Source organism: Thunnus albacares, chromosome 5, assembly GCF_914725855.1.
Source record: "Thunnus albacares chromosome 5, fThuAlb1.1, whole genome shotgun sequence".
Classification (NCBI taxonomy): domain Eukaryota; kingdom Metazoa; phylum Chordata; class Actinopteri; order Scombriformes; family Scombridae; genus Thunnus; species Thunnus albacares.
In genome coordinates, this window is record NC_058110.1 from 8,818,083 (window position 1) to 8,841,233 (window position 23,151).

At 39.2% G+C, this 23,151-nt stretch overlaps 1 protein-coding gene across 1 annotated transcript in view; it reads right to left on the reverse strand.

Moving 5' to 3' along the window:
- Nucleotides 1-23,151, reverse strand: part of ctnnbl1 (catenin, beta like 1) — a 61,194-nt gene that overhangs the window by 26,959 nt on the left and 11,084 nt on the right. The window contains exons 7-11 of the mRNA XM_044352339.1: nucleotides 17,881-17,972; nucleotides 17,184-17,256; nucleotides 15,465-15,523; nucleotides 15,032-15,180; nucleotides 10,003-10,184 (exon numbers count right to left, since the gene is read on the reverse strand). Coding sequence (XP_044208274.1) covers nucleotides 10,003-10,184; nucleotides 15,032-15,180; nucleotides 15,465-15,523; nucleotides 17,184-17,256; nucleotides 17,881-17,972 — 555 coding nt within the window. The remainder of the gene's footprint in view (nucleotides 1-10,002; nucleotides 10,185-15,031; nucleotides 15,181-15,464; nucleotides 15,524-17,183; nucleotides 17,257-17,880; nucleotides 17,973-23,151) is intronic.

Sequence of the window (23,151 nt, forward strand, 5' to 3'; positions counted from 1 at the left end):
ACAAACACTGTGTGAACAGAAGAGAACTTAATTTGCTTTAAACAACAAATGCTCTCTTGCTGGAAACTGTTCCAGTGGAGCTGTGCAATGGCCAACAATGGGAGACTGTTGGAGCAACATCACAGTGGTTAACAAGTTCTCAGTCAACTTTTGCTGGAGGAATATTTGCATTGCTAAGCTGCAAATGCTAGCTTTCACTCTACCACTAATCATTCACCATTCGCCTCATCTTTTCCCCAGGGGATTCATAGCAGTAAGTTAACATGCAAATAACCCTGAGTAGCCTGAATTCATTCATTGATTGACAGTTGAAGGAAGTGCAGTGTCGTTCTGAATGGTAGACGAATACAAATAGGTGGTACTTCACTGAGAGACAGATTGGGCCTGGGCTAACTGTGCTCTGGGGAGAGCAATCAGCCTTCCAGCACCACAGGCTAGTCTGTCAGGGGTTATGGAGACCATATTCTCTCTCTGAAGGAGCAGGAACAAATTCAGGCTCTCAACTCTCAGAGGGAATGAGAGGAGTGGAAAGTCAGGACAAAAAAATAGCAGCACATGGTGTACATGACATTGTAAGTGTCTTAAAAATGACTGTTAAGTCATAAAACACATATGCAGAGTCTTCAGTCAAAACAGTCACTCCTGTTATTTTTTTAAAAATATAGAAAATATTTTTTAAAATAATCCAAGAAAATGTTGGAAAAATGACATGCATAAGTGGAGAGGTAGATGAAACATGTCTAAAGGGCTACACAAACGATTTTCTGGTTATTTTTCTGCTTTTGTAAGTAATCACATCTAAACACTTAAACTCTCACCAGAAGGTCCAATCTTCCTTGGAAGATGTAGTTGCCCAGTTGTCATGGAAATGTAGTTCAAATCTCAATTCCTCTGAGCACTTTAAGGACTTCTCATCCACATTGTCTTCAAAATGAGATTGAAAGTTCATTCTTAACTTTGGAAAGTGTCATCGACAAAATAATCTTACTTTCCACTGCTACTATTTCATGGACCTTGTGGTGAGATTGTACTGTCGTCAACTGCTGTTTCTAAGTCTCAGACCTGCCGTTTTTTCCAGATTTCTCCCGTATTTTCACCACCTCTCCTGCTGTGCTCCCGTTACGTTGTTTCCCCTGGGAAACTCCCATAATTTGCATGGATCTCACCCTTTGTTATAAATCATCGTCTCACACACGGTTCTATAAGTTCAGCTTGTCTGACGTTACCCAAGTTGCCAGATCATTTATGAAACACAATCTACACACACAATCCACATACAACATATAATTTCAACCCATCACCACAACCCATTTCAAGGGGCGTGTGCGCAGCTGCTCTCCGCACAGGCAGTGTTTCCTCCTGTCCTCTGTCCTCCTCCCTCTGCTGCTAATGTGATTCACTGCCTGCAGGTGCTGCTGGTAGAGAGGAGGGGCTGCTTTGTCTCAGCCGGCAGCTAAGTTTACAAGAATTTGCCAGATTTTAAGATATGTGGCAAACTCAGATAAATAGGGAGGCTACATACAGACAGATTTCGTGTTATTAGCTTAACCAGCGCACTGTGGTTGTGTAAAACATACCGACGGTGGATGGGACGCTGCAGGCAAAGCAGTTAAAAATATTCTTTCTACGTGTTCAAGCTTGCTGAGCAGGTGGTCTGATAAAGTACTTATTGGCTTTTTCTTAGAGTAATGAGAGTAAAATGTTATCTTTCACTTCATCCACCCTTAATAAAACAGGAATAAAACATTTTCATTAAGGTATCATCAACATCAAAACTAGGAAGCTTATTATAAAAGTACATTACTGATTAATCGATCAAAAGAAAATTAATTGACAGCTATTTTGATAATCGATTAATTCTCTCATTCTAGCTTCTCAAATGTGAACATTTTCTGGTTTCTTTAGTGCTTTGTTTTGTCTTGACTGTTGACAAGACAAAACAAGATATTTGATGTTGCACCTTGGGCTTTTGGAAACAATGATTTCCAAATTTTCACAATTTTCTGACATTTTAACTGATTTTAACTGAGAAAATTTAGTTTCAGATTAACCGACAATGAAAATAATCATTAGCTGTAGCCCTACTCAGGTTGCAAAATTAACTTTTTTGTCCACTGGCCAAATGGTCAGTTACATATCTACCAGCATTTGGCTGGTGGCTGGTGTTAATTTTGTGCCCTGGCTCTACTCCATATGCCATTTAAAGTGTTATGCGTCGTATGTTGTGTGGTGTTGTCGCTGTGAAAGGGAACAAAGTGTTGGATTCTCAGAGGACTGTAGGTAGAATCTTGAACATGAATGTATACTTTAATTTATTAAAAGGTACACTACGCAGGATTCTCCTAAAAAACAATGTATAGACTCAGACAGGAGTAATCCATCTCAATCATCACTTGTGACCCACTAGAAGTGTGTGGGGGTGTATTTATCTGCAGAGACACTGCCTTCTGCCTGTATTTTCTTATTATTTCGCTGTGTTCAAGATGCTTCTGGGTATCAACCTTTGAGCAATGGGTGTGTAGCCCGAGCCAATAACAACGGGCAAGGTTTGAGGTTGCGACTCGTAGCATAGCAACCAGGTTACATCACTGTCTGCTCTGCTCTCTGTCTCTGTCTCTGTGACAAGAGCTGTAGGTCTGTGTGTTGGGGCGGGGCTGTACAGAGGTGTGCCCATGTTTATTTGTGCTTTAGAACGTAACTGCTGTGAAACAATCAATCTCTTCATTCACTCTCTAGCTCACTTGACCACCGCTGCTGCTCTCTTTCTCTGTCTCGCTCGCTAACACGGGGAGGAGGGGCCAACTTTGAATGCTGTTTACAAACACCAGCTGACAAATCTTGCCTAATATACTTTTAAATTAAGCACCACATACTTTTTTACATTCTTTCTTTCCTTTTTCACATACCTTTAGATCTTATAAAACAAGACACTGTGGGTTTCATTAAGATTTCTTAGGAAACATATAACATATGTTGTTATCTCCCACTTCAAAAAATACCATACACACATACAAAAAATGGCTGATATGATTACCATGAAATTAACTTTTCCTGTACAACTGACTGATACAGTTCTTCTTAATACTGAGCCTTTCTTTTCCTCAACTGAGCACTGAATTTTGAAATAAAACATTTCACATACATCCAAATATAACACAGTATATTTCATTAGAGTATAAGTTTACAGAGATAGAACACGATCAATCTCCACCGGAGGAAAGACCAAACATGAAGATGTTAATTAGATGCGTCCGTACACAGGGATCCAACTGCAAATCTCTCCCTCTGAAATACACTAATAATAGGATTACACAGCATGACTCTGACAACACAGATAACAATCAAACTTGTATCATGTAAAATGTCACTGATCTCAATCGGTGCCAAAGGGGCTCAGCGCTGGGAGGGGGAGATGATCAGATGAGAACTCCATTTGATTCTCTGCTTTTGACTGAGATATGTGACGTTTAAGTTTAATCATTAAATCCAGATAACTAAGTTTCTCTATTACAGGGAGGCACCTATCTCACCTCATATATTCTGCTGTGTGGTCATGCTTTTCTAAATCTCCATTTGTTAATATCAGAGGAGAGATATTGGTGATAAATTAATGGGAAAATAAGAAAAAGGGACTGCAGTTAAAAATTGCATGTTGTGTCTTTGAAATGAAGCTGCCATTATTTGGGTGGGGGGTGATGTAATTGGGCTTTCTCATATTTCCCCATTGCATACTTCCAAAAGAACTGCAGTGACACAAAACATGACTTTTTTTTTTTCTATTGCACAGCTATATATGCCAGCGTGCCTCTCTCATTACTTGTTTTAGTGTATTCATTAGAAAAGAGGGCATTCACTGCACTCGAAGGTGTTTGCGTGGTACTCTAAACATACCAACTATAAAGCCGCCTCAGCCTCACCCCTTGTGCACTCTCTCTCTCTCTCTGCCAAACAAACACCCACATGCGGGCGAGTACACAAAGAAACACTTTTCCGAGGTGGTGCTGGAGATGGAGCTATGACTATTGTGCCTCGCCATGTAAATTAGTTGTTTACTTCTGTTCCCTCTCACACTCGCTCGCATCATTAGCCGCCTAAATATAACAACCGGCTGCCACCAATTTCAATCATACAATCTCATTTCACTGGTAATGACATAGTACATACACTAGTAAACTGAGACCCTAAAACAAGGTGAAAGGCAGCGTCGTGATGAGAATATTCATAAGCAGAGAAGTGCAATTTGTTGTTTGGATTTTTTTTTGTTTTCCTTTCAGTTTTTTTTTTTCCCCACGCACTTACAACGTCTCTATTAATTATGCCATTCTGTATGCTAATGTGGTCCGGCAATCCCTGGTCATTTGGGCTGTGTCAATTTCAGAAAGGATTTCATGGGGATCAATCTTTGCACCAAGGTTTATGATAGAGAGAGCCACGGAATGAATGCGAGCGAGAGAGAGCACTAAGGATAGAAGGACAGAGAGGTCCCTACCTCCTAATTACTTTTGTTTGAAGCAGCTGATAGTTAATTAATCTACAGCGTTATTGTGTTATTCTGGAGAGCCACTTGATTCACAGCATTTTCAATTAGTAGTCTTACAGAGAAGGAGGGCTCACTCAATACACCTTCTTTTATGACAGGCATCTCCTTACGCCTATAGCTGTAAGACAAATCAATGGGATCATGATGGGAAATCCTATACAGGCTGCAATTCTGATCAGAGAGAATCACAACATGAATTATTATAGAAAAACTATTTCTAAGTCTAAATTACTGCATATTAAAAACTTGTATGGTTGAATATAGACTAATCCTTCAGCTGACCATAAAAGCACAGATGGTTGGATTGATCATGGTTGGAGAGGTAGCTTATGTGAATGTGGGTGTTATTCAGTCTCAAAATAATAGTCTGAATTTGGTTATGAAATTGGATAAATGTGAACGTTGAGTGGTATTACGCCCTAGCTGGTGCTACTTTTCATCATTTGTCAAGCATATGATTACAAATCAAACTTTCAAAACTTTCAACCTAATGATTTCTTGCACTGTTATCTATTAATTACGATGTAATCTATCAATTGTATTGTCTGTTAGTTTGGCTTTTGTTTTATTTTTTTTAGTAAAGTGTGTTGAGCTCAAATTGCTGCTGCTCAAATTATTCAGAGAGTATTATCTCAGATGGAGCATAAGAGATTAATTTAAATTAGAATGACTTCAAGGACCAGAGACTTGTGAATTTTACTTTATATTCTTTTTACAAAGTTGAAAGTTATTGTTGGAGGAGCTGATAAGAGCACTTGTATGCCTGGTTTTGGTGATTTGCTGGTGAAAAGATATCTAGGCATCAAATGAAAGTGGGCTAAATCTTGTTGAAAAATTGTCTGGATCACATAAACCCTGTTTCAACAGCATTTCGATGACAAGATTATAACATATAGGTGTTACAGGAAGTCTCGGGCATATCTGCTGGGCAAAGATGTACAAAAGGAGATAAAAGTTTAACATTTTACATACACTGCAGCTGCTTCCTTCATCCCAAATTTGTCTATATTGATGCTTATTTAAACTATGATATACTATGATATTATGATGAAGTTTGTGGAAAGACCTTACTTTAGTTACTGTAAAGTTTATATGGTTTGCTTTGAAGACTACTAAACACTCTGAGCTCTGAACTAAAACATTTTGACTCCAAGCAGGACTCAACAAATAGAGCTGCTGAGTTAAAAGGCCAGAATCATACTGATTTTCATATCTCCCCAATATATACTGCATACATCATCATACCCTGGCTCTCTGGATACAGCTTACACAGATCTAGACCACACTTGCCAAACTTCACAGGGATAGAGAACCTTCATGGTGGATTTCAACATCTCTTTATAAAGCCTGTCTTTTAAGCGTGTGTCTGCTGTGCCAGAGGCTTCAACACACTGGAGGGGGGGGAGATTTAACTGGATGGGTTATCTTCCCTACTCTTCCTCCTGCTGCTTGTGAAGGGCAAAGGTTAATTCATCTGGTCCCTGGGTGAGACGGGACACAATGGAAGACAATTTGTTCTCCTCTGCAGGACTGGGAGGCCCCACCAGACGTATTAAACATAATTAATACAGACAGAGAGAGAGAGAAGGGATTCCACATTTTGGACATAAGTAATCAAACAAAGAACATAGAGTTGGACAGGGTTTCTACCTTTTTCTTTCAGTCTCCTCTATTTTATTCTCTCACCCCATAAAACATGGACATCCTATCTTTCTCTCTCTCTCTCTCTCTCTCTGGCTCTTGTTTGCACTTCCTATCTCTCACTCAGAGACAAGAGAGGTTTGAGAGCGCGGGCAGGAAAATCAATCAAGATTGAATTGATAGTGTAAACTGACAGGCCGAAGAGGCAGCAAACCGTGATACATGAGCAGATTAGGATTGAGTGTGTCGTAAGGAAACGAGTGTGACTACACATCACAGAAAGCCAGAAGCAGAAGAAAGAAGTGTTCCCATCTTGATTAGTGTAATCACTTAAATTAGCACAGTCAGCAATCTATTGATTTTTTTTTTTTAACTTGACAAATAACAAAAAGCTGTGACACTGTCAAGCATCATCAATACTATTAACACCTCAGTCATTAACATATTCACATTATAAAGGTTCAATAACATGTTACATGTAACTTTAATGAACAACAATACCATTTTTGCTGATCACATATGAGTAAAATATCAGCATATTTGGAATAGTCAGCACAAATTATATGAATATACGAACACATTTCTCTAGGAAATCAACCAGCATGCTATGTTATTCTTAATCTGTGGAAAATATTGCATTCAAAATTATTGTTATTATAAACCAGTGTCGTTCTGTGTTCTATTTGTCCTATCATTGAACAAGACTAACACTGTGTCTCATTTTGGATACTTCCATTAGTACACTTCCATGTAGTACACTATGTACACTATGTACTTGGGTCATTCTGTGTCAGATCAGACAGAATCCAGGAAAGTGGTTGCAGCACCATCTCAGATTTCGTTCAAAGTCTGAGGTTTTTTTTTTGAGGTCTCTACCACTAATGGATATGAAGATACTATGAATACAACAAGGCATGGTAGCATTTTTCTGTCATCTTCATAGGACCAAAATGGTATATAAGGTAGCTAGTAGGAACATGAAAATGTATGTGGAAATAGCTTAATGTATAGTCATTTAGTGTACAAAGTGCCAATGTCCTTCCATCTTCCCTTCATAGATAATTACACATAGTTACAGGCATTGATTTAACTCTAGGGAAAAAAAAGTCCACAATGAAGGAGCAGGGTCTTCCCTTATTATCTGTACTTATGTGAGTCCCAGCCTCTGAAATATTGATTGGAGTGAAGAAATAGATGTTTTCCTGTAGGCTGATTTTACTAGAGGTCATCAATGCAAGCTATATTCTTTACTATGAGGGCATATAGCTTTCTAACATACACACTGTAAAATTACATGTATAAACAAATCCAACCTTTTATGTGGAAACACATTTAGATACTCCCACTGGAGCTTGAGAGGGGCATTTAGGATACCACTTATTCCTCCTGACACCAGAGGTTTTATCAGAATCACTTATTTTAATAAGTGAATCTGATAAACCTGACCAGACCAGAAATACTATTCCCATCTCAAATGCCCTCCATTCCAATGAACATACTGAAAACATGTTTATTCTTCATTTCTTACAATTCCTATGACAAAGGAATTCAATAATCATGGAGATACTGAGGCAAAAAATGTAATCCTGAAACATTTTTCTGCCATAAGTATCTCTCAAATGTGTGTCTATTTTTGTATGAAGGAAAAATGGAAGGACATTGGCACTTTGTACCCTTTATAACCATACATTAAGTTTCCATTATGGAATATATATATATATATATATATATATATATATATATATATATATGTGTGTGTGTGTGTGTGTGTGTGTGTGTGTGTGTGTGTGTGTGTGTGTGTGTGTGTGTGTGTGTGTGTGTGTGTGTGTTCCTACTACCTACCCCACATACCATTTTGGTCCTATGAAAACGACCGAAATATGTTACCATGCCTTGTTTTATGCATAACATCTTCATGTCCATTGGTGGTAGATGAATGGTGTTCATCCCTCCAGAAGAGTTCAGAGACTGTAAAATCAATGTCAAGGCTGATGAACACCATTCTTCAAAAAGATATTCCCTCATTTGGTGTTTTGATGATGGTGGTGGAGAGCGCTGTCTAACATGTCAGTCCAAAATCCCCCATAGGTGTTCGGTTGGGTTGAGATCTGGTGACTGTGAAGGCCATAGCATATGATTCACATCATTTTCATACTCATCAAACCATTCAGTGATCCCTCATGCCCTGTGAATTGGGGTATTGCCATCCCTGAAGAGACCACTCCCATCAGGATAGAAATGTTTCATTATAGGATAAAGGTGATCACTCAGAACAACTTTGTACTGTTCTGCAGTGACCCTTTCCTCTAAGGGGACAAGTGGACCCAAACCAGGTCAGCAAAATGCCCCCCAAAGCATAACAGAGCCACCAGATCCCCTCACTGTAGGGGGTCAAGTATTCAGATCTGCACCAGTTTTTCCTTTAATTTGTCACCCGTCTGTTTATTCAGGTGTAACGATGCTTTGAGCTAAATGTTAACGTCAACATGCTAAAACTCTTATTATGTTGGTAACAATGGGAACATGCTGATGTTAAGCAAGTATAATCTTTACCATGTTATCTTAGTTTAGCATGCTAGCATGCTAACATTCACTGATTAGCACTAAAAACAAAGTACAATTGAGGCTGATGGGAATGCAATTAGATTTGATCTGATGATGGTGTGAAAGAAAAGTTAAGGGATCACCAAAGTCATTTAAATTCATCCTGAGGGGAACATGAATGTCTGTGCCAAATTTCATGGCAATTAATCCAACAGATATTGAAATATTTCACTAAAAATGTCAACCTGATGGTGGCACTAGAAGTAAAGCGAGGGGATCACCAAAGTCAGTAGGATTCATCCTTTGGGGAACATGAACATCTGTCCAAATTTCATGGCAATCCATCTCATAGTTTTTGAGATATTTCAGTCTGGACCAAAGTGGTGGACTAACATACAGGCTGACATTGTGATCCCCTGATAAAAAAAATTAGGTTTTATTTTGCATTTTAGGTCTCTGCACAACTTAAAATTGGTCTATAATGTCAGGTTAAGTGTCCAGGGGTGGACAGATATGGTTTTAAAGACTTTGATAAAGCGCACAACATAAGATAACACAACTCAAAGTGTATATTTAATAAAACAATACCGCACCTCAACATCCTGAAGAATGGACACAATATAATCAATGCAATCAATCATGAACCTCAATGTCCCCAGTTTTAATCTGGCCAGTAACCTTTGTTGCACCCCTCTCTCTCCTTCTCTCTCTGTCATCTCTCTACTATCGCTATCTAATAATAGCATAAAGTGCCTCAAAGGTTGTTAAAAAAAACACTTTGCCACCAGCTACCATTGCAACCATTTTGGGTCCATAGTCACAAAAGTAATTTTCCAGGACTTCTAACGTCTTCTCTAATTTCAGCGGTTTCCATTGCTTGAACTGGTCCACAATCCAGGTTCTCTAGGACATAAGGGAATTATGGAAATAAACCTAATTTGTGCAATTTCTTCATTGTATCAGTGGAATCCATTAATCCATTTTGCACTCCAGCTAAATACTTGCTCATTATCAGAAAGGCAACTGGTATCCCTTTGCCCCAGTGGTTTGGTTTCCATTAGTTAGTTTCCTTTATATGTTTGCTATAACATCTCATTTGCTACTGATAGTGTTTAATTGAAAAATTGTGCAATGATGCTTCTCACCACAGCTTTCACTGAACGGCCCAACAGTTCACACTGCCATAACAGGTCAAAACTGGGTGACACATTTGCTGTTGATTGCAGTATTTGTTAAGAAATTATGTCTACTGCTGCCTTGTTCTATTAATGACTGACCTTCGTGCTCTTTCTCTGAAGCTCCGGTTTTTTTCATCTTCTTGGGAGTTTTCATGAAAAGTGGAAAGATGGTTCGCAAGCCCAGAATGTCCACAAACTTATGGCAGTTATCCGCTCCCTCTGGTCCAATCATCCCATGGTCCAGGACCTTCAGAGCACTGGTTCGAGACATTTTCTTTTCTCTGCAGCAGAGAGAGGAAGCAATACTGAAGTCAGAGATATATAATGTTGTTTTAACAGATATAAAGGACATGCACATTTGAACTGAAATGTCCTTAAAAGATATACAGTTAAGCTAGCTGCCATAAACATTTTGTGTTTTGAGTGATCTGTATTCTGTTCATGCATTTATTTTCATTTTCAAACATTATTTCAGCCGTTTAACATACATTCTTTTCCTTTCTAGCAGTAATACAGATTTTTTGCTCACGGCAATGATTATCAACTAAAGCACGGATAAAAACGGACACCATAGTTTTACATTTGTACCTTACCCCTCCAGATGGGTGCAACAAATATGGTTGGTATTTTAAAGTTTAATCAGTACTTTAAAAGCAGTAACAGGCTCCTCCTTCATTACAGATTTAATGAACTCCTCCACAAGACTTTCCTCGTGTAAATTAGATGAGCTGATAATATCAACCCTTCAAAGCCCAGTATATTGACTTTTCTGCATATGAGAATGTCAAATAAGTCAGATTAATATTAAAAGGTATACTTGCCAATATTGGTTGAAGATGGTTATCACATCTAATACTAACCCCATTTCCCAAAATATTCTCCCAGCTCAGTGTTGTTGTTTTCCAACTTCATAGTTTACAATGGAATTATAAGAAAATAAAGCAATTGTTTTTAGGTAATTCTGAAAACCTGAAAATAAATTAGTCATATAATAGACAACTAGAATAAACCTGGAAATGTGTGTTCTCTAAAAAATAAATTGCAATGAAGACGATCTGTTTTCTATCATCATTGCGTCGGCATGATAAAAGGGACCAGCTTTTTTTTTTTTATACCTTCCACAACCCCCCCCACTCCACACTTCCTCTCAGGAAATGTAGCTGTCTGTCACAGTGTCACTTCCTCCATTCCCACCAATGACAGATGACAGTGTTTATCTCAGAGGAGGGACACATATTTCAGGCAGTTGAGTCTGGTTCTCCAGACAGACACATTATATATGATGGACGGCTGGAGTGGCCACGGGGGAGCGATACACTGTGTACTTTCCGAAGGGAAACTAGGCAATTCAGTTGGCAGACAGCTGACTTAACTCAACTTCCTGGTGTCGTCAACTATGCGTTCGTAACGCCAAAATGGATCGTGGGTAGATGTCCGGTGGGTTCCAGCATGACAGCAGCATTACGTTTTTGATAAGACTCAGATTCTAGATGAGACTGAATCACTTAAAGATGGACTCTGGCAGGTTTATTAACCTGTGCTGACTGATGCAATCAGCCTATAAACCCCAAAGACAAAACCAAAACAGTCTTAGACATGATCAGAAAATGGCAACATCCCCTTAAAAGGAAGGGGGGGGGGGGGGGTATACATTCAAAAATGTAAAATATCAAAACATTGGATAGTCTGGTGTGAATAGTCATCATGATCTAAAATATGTGGTTCTTGGACATGTGTCTGTAAAATGGTTTTGGTACAGGAGCTGAGTCTGGTCTGACAAACATTTAGCTGTGCCTGTAATTTATCAAGACACTTGAAGTGTGAAATCTGTATGCAGCAGAGTAGAAGAGAAGAAGAGTAGTAGGAGAGTTCTGGTAGGAAATGAAATTGAGTTTTTGATGTAAAACCAATAAAGATGTTGTCGAGTGAGAAGGGATGATTTTTGTTTTCAGTTTTTTGTTATCGTGTCTTGGTCAGAATTAAAGACACGATACAGACAAAGACAAAGAGCTGATCTCTCTTTAAAACTATAATGAAACTGAATGAAAAAACTGATAATGAGGGAGCTGGTGAAAAAATGTAGAACTTTGCTGTGTTCAAGGGATACTCCAGTGATTTAGTATTGTACTTCCATAAAGTCGGGGTGCTCACAAAAGATAGATTAAAAAAGAATGTCCAAAACCAAAGCAGCAGAGTCTGATCTAACTTTTAGTCCTATGGGACAAGTTTCAAAAATCCTGTATTTCCCATAATGCAACTCAACAGTCTTTCTTTAGGCCTATTCTGACTGGTAAACATTCACATTTTTCAAACCCCACACTTCCAGTTTGTAACACAGGCTTTCTATTAAAAATCTAAGCCTTAAACCCAAATCCAGATAACCCTGTTGACATCATCTGGGACATTATGAGTAGTACTCCTCATGATGAGTAAACTGACATGTGTAAAAAGCGTTGTGCCCCTTTAAAACTAACTGTTTTGAGCCACATGTGTTCTGCTAAAACACTGTATTTATGCATTCTGGAGAGGTTTTTATAACTTTTTTTATTTATTTACAATGATCACTTTAATTTAAGTTGTATTGTGTTTTTGTATTCTAGTTTGTATTTGTGTATTTATGCTGTGGTACTATGCTTTCTTGCAGTGATTATGATATTACTTTGTAGGCCTGCTCTGCATGGAAAAGAGTAAAATAATTTAGGAGAAAATATTCAAAGAAATAAAAATAAAATAAAGTCAGCATAACGTGTGGTCTGAAGCGATCTGAGATTTTTAAGCTTGAATGATTTACAATATATTCCACAATAGACCAAACATTTGCAGTCACTGAAGATGGCTTTGTACATGAGTGTTTCAATGTTATGGTGTAGCAAACAGAGCCTATTCATGGAGGCTCCAAAGCTATTCTGTAGCTGACATGCACCTCTGCAAAAAAGTAATTAGATGTCTGGGCAGCAGCTACTGGGATTGGTCAGCTTGTGGTTGTGTTTTCTCACAGATGTTTCTGATGCCAGTGGAGATTGTTGACAGTGAAGGGAACATAAATTATGTTAAAGAAAAGCTCAGGAATCTTAACAGTAAAACTAGACATAATTTATAATGGCTGCAATCACTCTATCACAAACTGAATGAAAGAATATAAACACGACTACCTGAGCGATAAAGGATTGTACAGCAATAGGTTCATTTTCAGTAATTGGTAGAAACAGAAAACCCTCCCATCATGACTTTATATCAAACAGTGAATGAAAGCATGTAAACATGACTACTAAAGGATATTTGACTAATGCATGATAATGACCTGATAATGTAGAACACATCCATCTAGTGTTGCGGTGGTGGTATCAGCAGGTGAAATGACAGTGGTCTATTAATCACCTTTGCCTACACTGTTTAACAGACAAGTATAAATCCGTCTGCTGGTGTTCTGTATTCTCTGTACTGTTACTATCAGGCAGAATTAAAGTGATCAGAAATTAAATTAGTATTTAGTGTTCTTACAAACACACAATTAGTTACTTAGTAAATGAGACTTGAACAATAATCCCAAAGTCATATGTTGGTCTCCTCTTTCCCCTCTTCTTTTTCTTTCTTTGTTTCCCTGGTGGATGATTTACCAGAAAAGTGTTTTTGCATTCCGATAATGAGATATCGATCCAGCCTTAAAACTACGTGTCCAGTGAGGTGATTCAGAGGTGCAGAAGCTGTGATGGTTTCATAAATGCGTGTAATGCGTCTTTATGATTCTTTAAGGTCACATCTCTGCCTTGTTGTGCTCCACCAACTGCTGATTGAATGGACCGGCCGTCTCATCAGGCAAGTAGAGAGACATGCTGTTCTCTGCTGTGCTACACACTGTCATGCTATGAGTGCTCAGATTTTCACAGTACAGAAAGCACGAAAAAGAAATGAACTGAGCACTGAAGGCCAGTGTGCATCAAGAGATGTTCTGAGGTGACGGTTAGGGTTATATTTCCCTCCTTAATTTAGGAGGTTGATATTACACAGGGAATATACTTCAAACATAATGCGTTTGTTTCTGGAAATTGTGTCAAGAATTTTGCAAAAACAAAATGATGATGCTGATTATAATCAGTTAATAACTTCAGCATAACAACAAATATTTTCTTCCATCTGTGACTCAGTTGAATCTAAATATTCTGCCTAATTAAATAGCCTGTAACAACATTCATTTCAGTTTATTCATGCTTGAACAATACTTACATAGCACACACTGCATTGAAATGAACAGCAGTGATAGACAGTCTCATTTTAACCGAACGGACCAGCTTCAACTGAATTCAACTGAAGTACCCACGCCACCAGTTACATAATCAATTATACAAATGTACATAGTTTTGTCATTTCTTTTTAAATTTGAAAGCCTCTTGCAACACAAAGGTTGCTGTTTGGCAGCTGACTCTAAAGTTCCTTTTGTCAGAGCTTCCCTCAAGGCTCCCAAAGCTGCCTGCTCCCCCAGGAGTTTCAACTAAAGAAGATTCTTCTTCTGTGCCCTATTTATTTTATAACAAAAATAAAATGATAGCTTTTCAAACAAACAATATTTTAACCTCTGACAAGCATTCTTATTAGTGTTTACTTAGCCAGAGTCGCACATTTTATAGCATCAATGCTTGCTGAGAAGTAATCCATTAACTGAAACAACAGCCTGCAATAATTTGTCCATCAAGGATAGTGGTTAAGCAAACACTGTAATAATTATGAACAAAAGAGTCCAAATGAGCAACTGTCAAAACTGTGTTTGCTGTGCATCAAATATCTTCCCTGCCACATATTTGAAACTGTGCAAACTAGACAGGCTCAGTCATGTTCATAATGAGTAAAGACCGAGTATTTTAATGTGGTAGAGGAATCAACTGATTTCCACTGTGCTGTTTAACAACAGTTTTTTGTGCTCATCACTTAAATAAGTGATAACAGTCTTTTTTAAATATTAAAAACACAACCTGGGTGGTGACTGGCTGAACAGTCAAAGAGCACCACCAGCAGAAAGTGCGACATATCTGCGTTGACATCTGCAATAACAAGTGAATGAACACTGACTGCAGGGAAAAAGATATGTGCAAACTAAAAAGACATGGCTTTTCCCTCTAGCGTGCAGCCTCACCTAAGCATGAGATTCATCAGCTGAAGCCCTTCCCCTCTGAGGAAGCGGTCCCGATTGGCCGGCAGCATGAGGCAGGAACACAGCCCGTCAAAGAGGTTCTCCATCATCTCCTGTTCCTCAGCTGTGGACGGGTTATGACGTTTAAACACCTGAGCGGGAAGGCAATGACATGTCACAGGATGCTCTGGACCTCATTAGCAGTTATCTACAGAGGAGTGTATTGGTTGAGGTTAATAGTAGGGGGGGAAAACAGGGTTAAGAATTTGGCTTGGGGTTAGGCTAGGCTTGATGTGGAGAGCACCACCTCTCAGCATACTGTTCATGTTTGAGAAATGATTGAGCTTTACCCCGTGAGGCTAAAATGGATGATGGCTGAGTAAGAGGAGCAGTGGTTGAGCAAAAGAAAAGAAAGAAAGTAAGAGCAAAATCTTACAGAGAGCTGCTGCAGTAACACATCAATGCCATCCATCTCTCCCAATAGTTCTCTGGTATCTGTTGAAGAGACAAAGAGAAACAAAGTGAGCAGAAGACTAAGAGATAAAAATGGAGTAACAGGACAACAAGGAGATTAAATTGAGATGGTTACAAAAAAACAGACATGTAGGGAGCAAAAACAGTCGGAGAAAAAGGTTTAAGAACATAGATGAAGGCTAGCAAAAGAGAAAAAGACAAAGGAAGGGAGAGAGTGACAGAAGCGCTACAGTGGCATAAGATGAGCATAAACACACTGACTAACACATTGGCCACGAGGGACCTCAGAGACAGAAAATGAGGACACAGAAAAATATATCTCCTCTCAAGTTATTCCATGTAGACTTGAGTATTCAACTGTTCTTTTAAGGTTTCTGAACACAATTCTGCTTCTCAGTGGCCACAAATGACAGTGAGGGCCTCTAAAATTTAAAGGACCTCAACACTCAGAAACCCTGTAAATTGATATCAGGTGGTGGCACAGCCCATGCTTACCAACAATAATAGTGTGGGACAGCTTCATCCTATTGCTTTGATAAAGTCTAGCTTTCTCTGCACACAGCACTTCCTTGCCATTTGTATTTTGTTATCTTTTCTAGGCAGTGAAGCGTTCATAACGAATAGAGTTTCATTTGTAAAAATATAGTGAATTTACAGAGGTCTCAATTAGTGGTGATGAGATGCTCTTCTCATTCACAGCAAAAAGTATTTTTACATATATGTATACCCTTCAGAGTGGTGTTTTAAGTCAAGATTGACAGCAAGAAAGCGATAATTACATTCAAATTAACATATCAAGCGTTTTCCCTAATGATCATTTTTCTAATAGTAGTTGTGTGATTTGCGTCATTCTTACTTCAAGATTCTGACAGTATTATAACAGGGAACATTATTCATGCAAGGACATTTCCTTTGTTTTTTGAAAAATAACATTTTCTTTAATTTCATTTTGTATTTGAAGGTCAGTAGAGAGAGGATGAATGAGGGCAGCACTGATGAAGAGGAGGAGAATAAGACAGGACTCCCACTGAATATCAATATGGCTTGTACCATTAATGAAAACCTGTCCGAAGACCTGATAGTCCTGTGGCTATCTGAGGCTTTACAGGGTTTAGTGGGGAGGAGAAAGGATGGAGAAGACAGCAAATGGAGAGGCAAAACAAGGAGAGAGGAAGAACAGAAGTGAGATGGGGAGACTGAAAGAGGATTGGGAAGAAAGAAGGGATAGAAGGAAAGAAAACATGGAAATATGAAAGTTAACATGAAACCAAAGAGTGATGGGGGAAATGAGAGAAAGGGGAGATGAAGACAAGAGGGAGGAAAGGACAAAGGCAGCGAAAGGCAGGACATTCAAGGAGAGATAGAGCCAGAGGAGCTGATAGAAAGAGAGACATGGAAAGGAAACAAAAAGGAAAAGGAGGAAGAGGTACAAAGAGGAGGATAGAAAGTGATAAGGCTGAGAGAGAACAAGAATAAGCCAAGATGGGTAAAATGGAAAGGAAGGGATGAAAAGAGAGCGGAGAATGGAGGGAGGAATTAAAGGGAATAGAAGAAATGAAGAAAAAAGGGGAGGAAGAATAGAGTTTGGCAGTCTGTTTGAGGAAACTGAGAAGTGACAGAAACGTGGAAAATAAACTAATATCATTTGGAACCCACAAACCGTTTCTTGGGACACACTTACTGTCATTGTTCTGCAGCAAGATAGCCAGGATTTCACTGCAGTACAGCTTGTTAGCATCAAACGGCATCTTTGCCTGAGAGGGAAAGAGACCAAATTCCAATTACCACACATCTTGTGAAACTCCTTTCTTTTACGGAGCAGGGTATTAACAAACACATCATACGTTCTGCAACAAATATGCCTTTTTTAACCGTGAGGAGACATTCTGACAAGTATAAATTCAACAGTAAAAACATCAATATCCATTTATATTCTTATATATCTTTTGACTTCAGGACCAAGTGGTCTAATTTCCATTTAACACATTGACAGTCACCATCGTGATTATAACACAGCAGAGTGAAAATGTTGCTACAGAAATGAATGGATACAAATAATGTCCACCATAACAATGTCCGTTGTCTCATATTGAACCATCGAAATCAGTGTGAAACGAGTAAAAAAAATAATTAAGACAATGTCAGTAATTTCCATTGAAAATCAGTTTTTTCTAAAATTTCATAGAACTGACTGATATTATCTTGGGGAGTCATCCCAGGATAATGGTGAATTGGGTGAAATTACCTCCTCACAAAAGGATTTTTTTTGCTTGTTTTTGAAGAACTTGACTTAACACTACATGCAATTAGCTGTGGAAAAGAAAAGGTTTTGCAATTAAAGTAAAGGAAATAACTTTATCCAGTTGCAAAGTTCTTACCTTGATTCTCTTGAGCAGCCACTGCATGAGTCCCTGCTGAGCTGCCTCTGTGCACAGGCCTGGTCTAAACTCTGCCATATTTTCTATGATAGCTGAGGGAAGCAAACAAAATGAAACTTCAAAAATTACCCTTCAAAATCAGTCTCTGCCATACTAAAGTGTCCTTGAGCAAGTCACTAAAAACCTGCCAGCTGCAGGGTTGTTTCTTGTTAGAGATCAAACAACTAGGAATGCACCGATCCAAACCGCTGGATCAATACTGGTGATGATACTGATCTTATTGAGTGTATTGTGTGTCTGCCAGACGTGACCCACTCTTGATAAATACGGTTCCTTTGTCACTGTCATAATAAAACTCAGTGTTTCTCTCATTCTGTCATGACAGACCACAAAGTCCGTTTTATTGCCACAGTAAATCCTGACCTGATGTTGTCTATGTAGATAGAAAAACTGGTGCAAAAGATCAGTGCATTCGTACAAATAAGTATCACACCCTACTTCTTAGGTGTCAGACTGAGACTGTACATTTGTCTGCTGTTACAAATGACATCCTCAAGCACCTCTGAAACATAGATATTTGGATATAGAGGTAAAATCTGGGGAAATTTGTGCTGTGGTCTTTCCCATTGATTGATTCACTGATTGATCCAGAGGGGAAATTAAAAGTCCATTTGTAAATTACCCAAAAGTAGACTAAATGGCAGAATAATACGTTTTTCGGTCTATGTTTTCTCTATAATGGTGTGTCAGTGCATACCACCACTTAATTAAAGGGGTCTTTAATCAAAGGCCAATATCAGTCAAAAGTTAACACATACAGATGGCATGCAAACATAGTTTGAGGGAGAGGAACTGTGAAATATAACGGTTATCTTTTTATAGAGGGTTCATCTGGATTCTGTCCCAGCTTCTTCTAATATTATCATTAGAAAGCTGTCCCTGCCACATGATATCTCTATCAGAGCAGACTGCAGCAGAAGGGAACAGAAAGATTGTGGGATGGTGATGAAAGGAGGGAAGAGACGGAGCTACAAAGGAGGAGGCAGAGGGGAAGCTAGGAGAAATGGTGAGGAAAATAACAGGAGAGGAAAAACAGAAGGGAGGGAAAGGGGTGGGAAGACAAACCAAAGATGAGGGATGGAAAGCTGAGGGGATGAGGGACATGAGGAGTGAGTGAACTGGGGAATGAGGGAATAACAAGAGCGTAACAAGCATGCATGATAGAGAAAGTTGGGAGGCAATAAAAAGAAATAAAACAAACAAACAAAAAATAATACAAAAGAGGAACATCTGGAGAAAGGGGGCTGCGGATGGCAGAGAAATGCTGAGAGAAGGAAACGGAGGAAGAGATGGAGAGGAAGGGTGCTGTGGGATAGAGAGGAAGGGCCTTTATCAGTGATTCAAACAGAGCAGACAGACAGCATCCTGGAGGACAGCAGGCTCAGAGCAGAGAGCAGCCAAGGCAGACAAAAGGCTTATTCAAGCTTGGAGAGCTCCCTTGATAACTCAAACACACACACACAAACAGAGACACGCGCGCACAAACTTGAATAGACGACGCACTAGCGCTGCTCCCTCGATATAACCCACACTCACACGCAGAGCCAAATACACACACACCTAAACAGCCCTCCTGACACTTGGCCTCAATCTAGCAACAAAGGGGGGGGAAAAAAAGTCATCTCAGTAGACTCATTCCACACAAAAAGAGCTGAGAGGCAGAAAAGTCTGATTCGCATTAGGCTAAATACAGAGATCGTGACTTCTCTATCTGCTGGCCCATGCCCTCCCATAGACCTTCATTCTATTTTTAATGCTGTCAGAGCTATGTCACAAATACTGATTCTGACTCTCCGTGGTCCGACGTAACCGATTGGCACGAGGAGAGTAAAAGTTTATGCGGGCCAATCAGAGTCATATAGTTTAGGACGAGGGGAGGACATTTCTCTTCGTTTGATAAGGTTAAAAGTAAAGTTAGGCTTTGCTGTCGGCTTCTCGACTCATTTCAAAAAAAGATTAGAGAAGAAGAGTGAGAGAGAGAGCGTGAGTGAGCTGAGCGTGCAAGCGAGCGAGAGAGAGAGACAGAGCAGCAGTGGTCGAGCGAGGAGAGGGTGACGAAAACAAAGCCGGTGACAGAGAGAAATAAATTATTTTCTGATTGTTTCACAGTTGTTGCGTTGTAAAGCACAGATAAATAATCATCAAACACTCAACAGATGATTTACTGTGAAGACAGATGCTCTTAGTTTCTGTTTCGTTTTCCTCCTCTGCACTTCTCATTCATTCATTACGGTTCAACTCCATGTCTGGAGTGGACAGGTGGCTCGCGGGAGCAGACAGAAGGAGCTTGGAGCGAACACTTGCACACAAACAAATGCCATTATGTTCTTTCTCTTACTATTCTCTTTTAACAAGTACATTTCTGCAGATCTCTCAGCATTTTCTGAGTTTATTATCAAGGTTTATTATCATACTCGCTGAAATGTTCCATACTCTCTGGCTTTACACAAAATAAGAAGAAACCTACATTTATACACCATTCATTTACTGATCCAATATCTGTCTGATTTTATATTTTGCATATTTGTGTAATATATCAACATTATATATCCAGAGTCACCTGAGATCATCAAGCAAGATGGTCGCCTAGTTGGAAACGTCCCGATTAACCTACCTAGTTACTCCAAATTCGCTAGTTAAACCAGAGTGGCTGTGCTACAAGTTTTAGGGAGGTGATAAACACGTTTACTGAGTGACATGTCTGGTGATTTATGTAACTTATGTAACTAGCAACTAGAGCAGCCAAACAAAACGCTAATGCTAGCACAACTAACATTTGGAGCTAACATCGAGCGAGCAAACACTGCAAGCATTGGCAAGGGAGAGATTAACAAAGGAAATATCCTATCTGCTGTGCAACAGTCCCTGATAAAGGCCACAGAGGAGATGGGGCAAGTTAGGAAGCGGCTTTGCAAGTAGATATGACAGAAATTAAGGAGGCCAATGTTGGGCTAAGAACAGATGTCGATGGATGCTCCAGCTACATGACGCAGAAGGCAGAATCTCTCAGTTAGAAGATGAGAACTACCAGGTTCGCCAAACAGCAGATAAAAGTGCTAAAAAGTGTGAGAGACTGCATCAGGCCATTGAAGATGCTGCTAATAGAGACCGGCGCCAGAACCTGCGGCTCATCAGTCTGAGGGACAAACTTGAAAACCATCAGAATGTGCGAAGAAGATCATCTCCAAAGCCTTGGGGATTAGACCTGACAGAACACAGATACAACGAGTGCACCAAGCCCCAATACCAATGCCTGAAGAAGGCCGGCCACCCATACCAATTATCACACCCCTAAAAATCTTGATGTGCGTTTCACCGTTTCACCGTATCCAGCTGAGCTACGCCTTAGACGGAGGGGAAACCAATGAAATTTACATATCGCCGAGAGGCAATCAACTTCCTTAACAAAGACGAAACAGAGGAATGGAGATAATCACCAGATGCTACTTGAGCTTTAACCCAGAGGACCAACAATCTGGCCAGGAGACGAATAAAATTGGGATCCGGATTTAAGCAACTGTTTGATGGAACAGCAACGCTCTGGGTGCAGTGACGTGAATGGGACAATATTCTCAGTTATTTTACTTTTTGCACTTGGTCCAAGTCATCTTTTGACACAGTGAGTATAGGACTGTATGCCCAACCAATTGGACATCAGGCACTGTAGCGAGGCTGGAAGTTGTTGAATGTCTGTTTCGTATTTTTATTTTAATCCAAGGGAGACTTTGCTGTCACATTTTATTATTAAAGCCTGATTTAGATCTAGTTATATCAGGATAATGAAGAATTGGTACTATTTTTGCTTTTATTGGTATAAGTCTCAGAGTAACACAAATAATATCACTAAAATGTTGCCTGTGAAATACTTTCAATACTTTCTGCTGGCTGGCCAGCACATACACATACTGTAATGAAAAATAGCTGCCAATAGATGACTTTGTGAGGGGTGGTGAGGGGTTCTTGATGGTGACCAGTTCAGTGTGCCTAATAGATCATGTTTGAGGTGGGTCTCTCAAGAGTAAGGGAAGGGTAGGGGGTGGGTATAGGCTTCCATATATGAGGGTCTTATATAATGTTCTCTGTTCTGAACGAGGATTTTTATGTGGTATTTGTTTACTTAAGTTTTTACAGGCAGCTGGGCAGCACCTCTTTTTCTTTTCCCTTTTTATTCACTACCCCCCTGCCTCTATGCGAGTTATCATCTCAGTATGAGGCACATAAAACACATTTGTTAAGCTATGGCTAGTTGTGTAAGGATAGTGCCCTGGAACGTAAACGGGCTACAAAATCCCATAAAAAGAAACAAGTGTTTATCATACCTCAAGTCCCAACAAGCCCACATAGCCTTTTAACAAGAGACTCACTTGATCGATTCGGAGGCTGCTAAACTTAGAAGAGACTGGGTGGGTCAGTTATATCATAGTTCATACTCTCGTAAAAACATGGAGTGGCTATTCTGGTGCATAAGAAGCTGAATTTTTCTCATTATAAAAGGCACAAAAGGAGGAAGAAGGAAGAATCAGAGCCTATGTTTGGAAGCCAAAAATAATGACATAAAAGTTAATTTATGTAATATCTATGCTGCAAATATGGAAGATCCAGGCTTCTTTCATAAAATAAATAAATCAGTGGGGAGCATAGTTGATGGGCATACAATTATAGCTGGAGATTTTAATCAAGTTTTAAATGGGACTCCACTTTTACTAATAATGTACCAAAAGACAGAATAGCAATTAAACTATTGATGAAGGATAATCATATGATGGATATATAGAGGCTTGTCAACCCGGAAGAGAGAGAATATACATTCTATTCCCATAATCATAAATCTCACTCCGGGATAGATTATTTTTGATCAGCAAGGATCTAGTGGAGAGTGTCTCAGACTGCTCAATAGGACCTATAGCATCGACCGATCATGCTGCAGTGCAACTAGGTTTAGTAATGGAGGCCTCTAAGGCTTATATAAGGGAGGAATTATGGCCTATTCCAGCAGAAATAAAGGGAGCAAACACAAAGAGTAAAGAGTCTTAAATCTCACCTTGAAGAATTACACAAAATGTCTGAGAAACACACTGATCTACTACTCAAACAAATGTGTGACTTGAGATTTCAAATAAACAAAATATGCAATAAAAAAGCTGAGTATGCCCCGTTCAGACTAAAAAGTAATTTCTATGAGAGTGGAGAAAGAAAAATCAGGGAAACTAC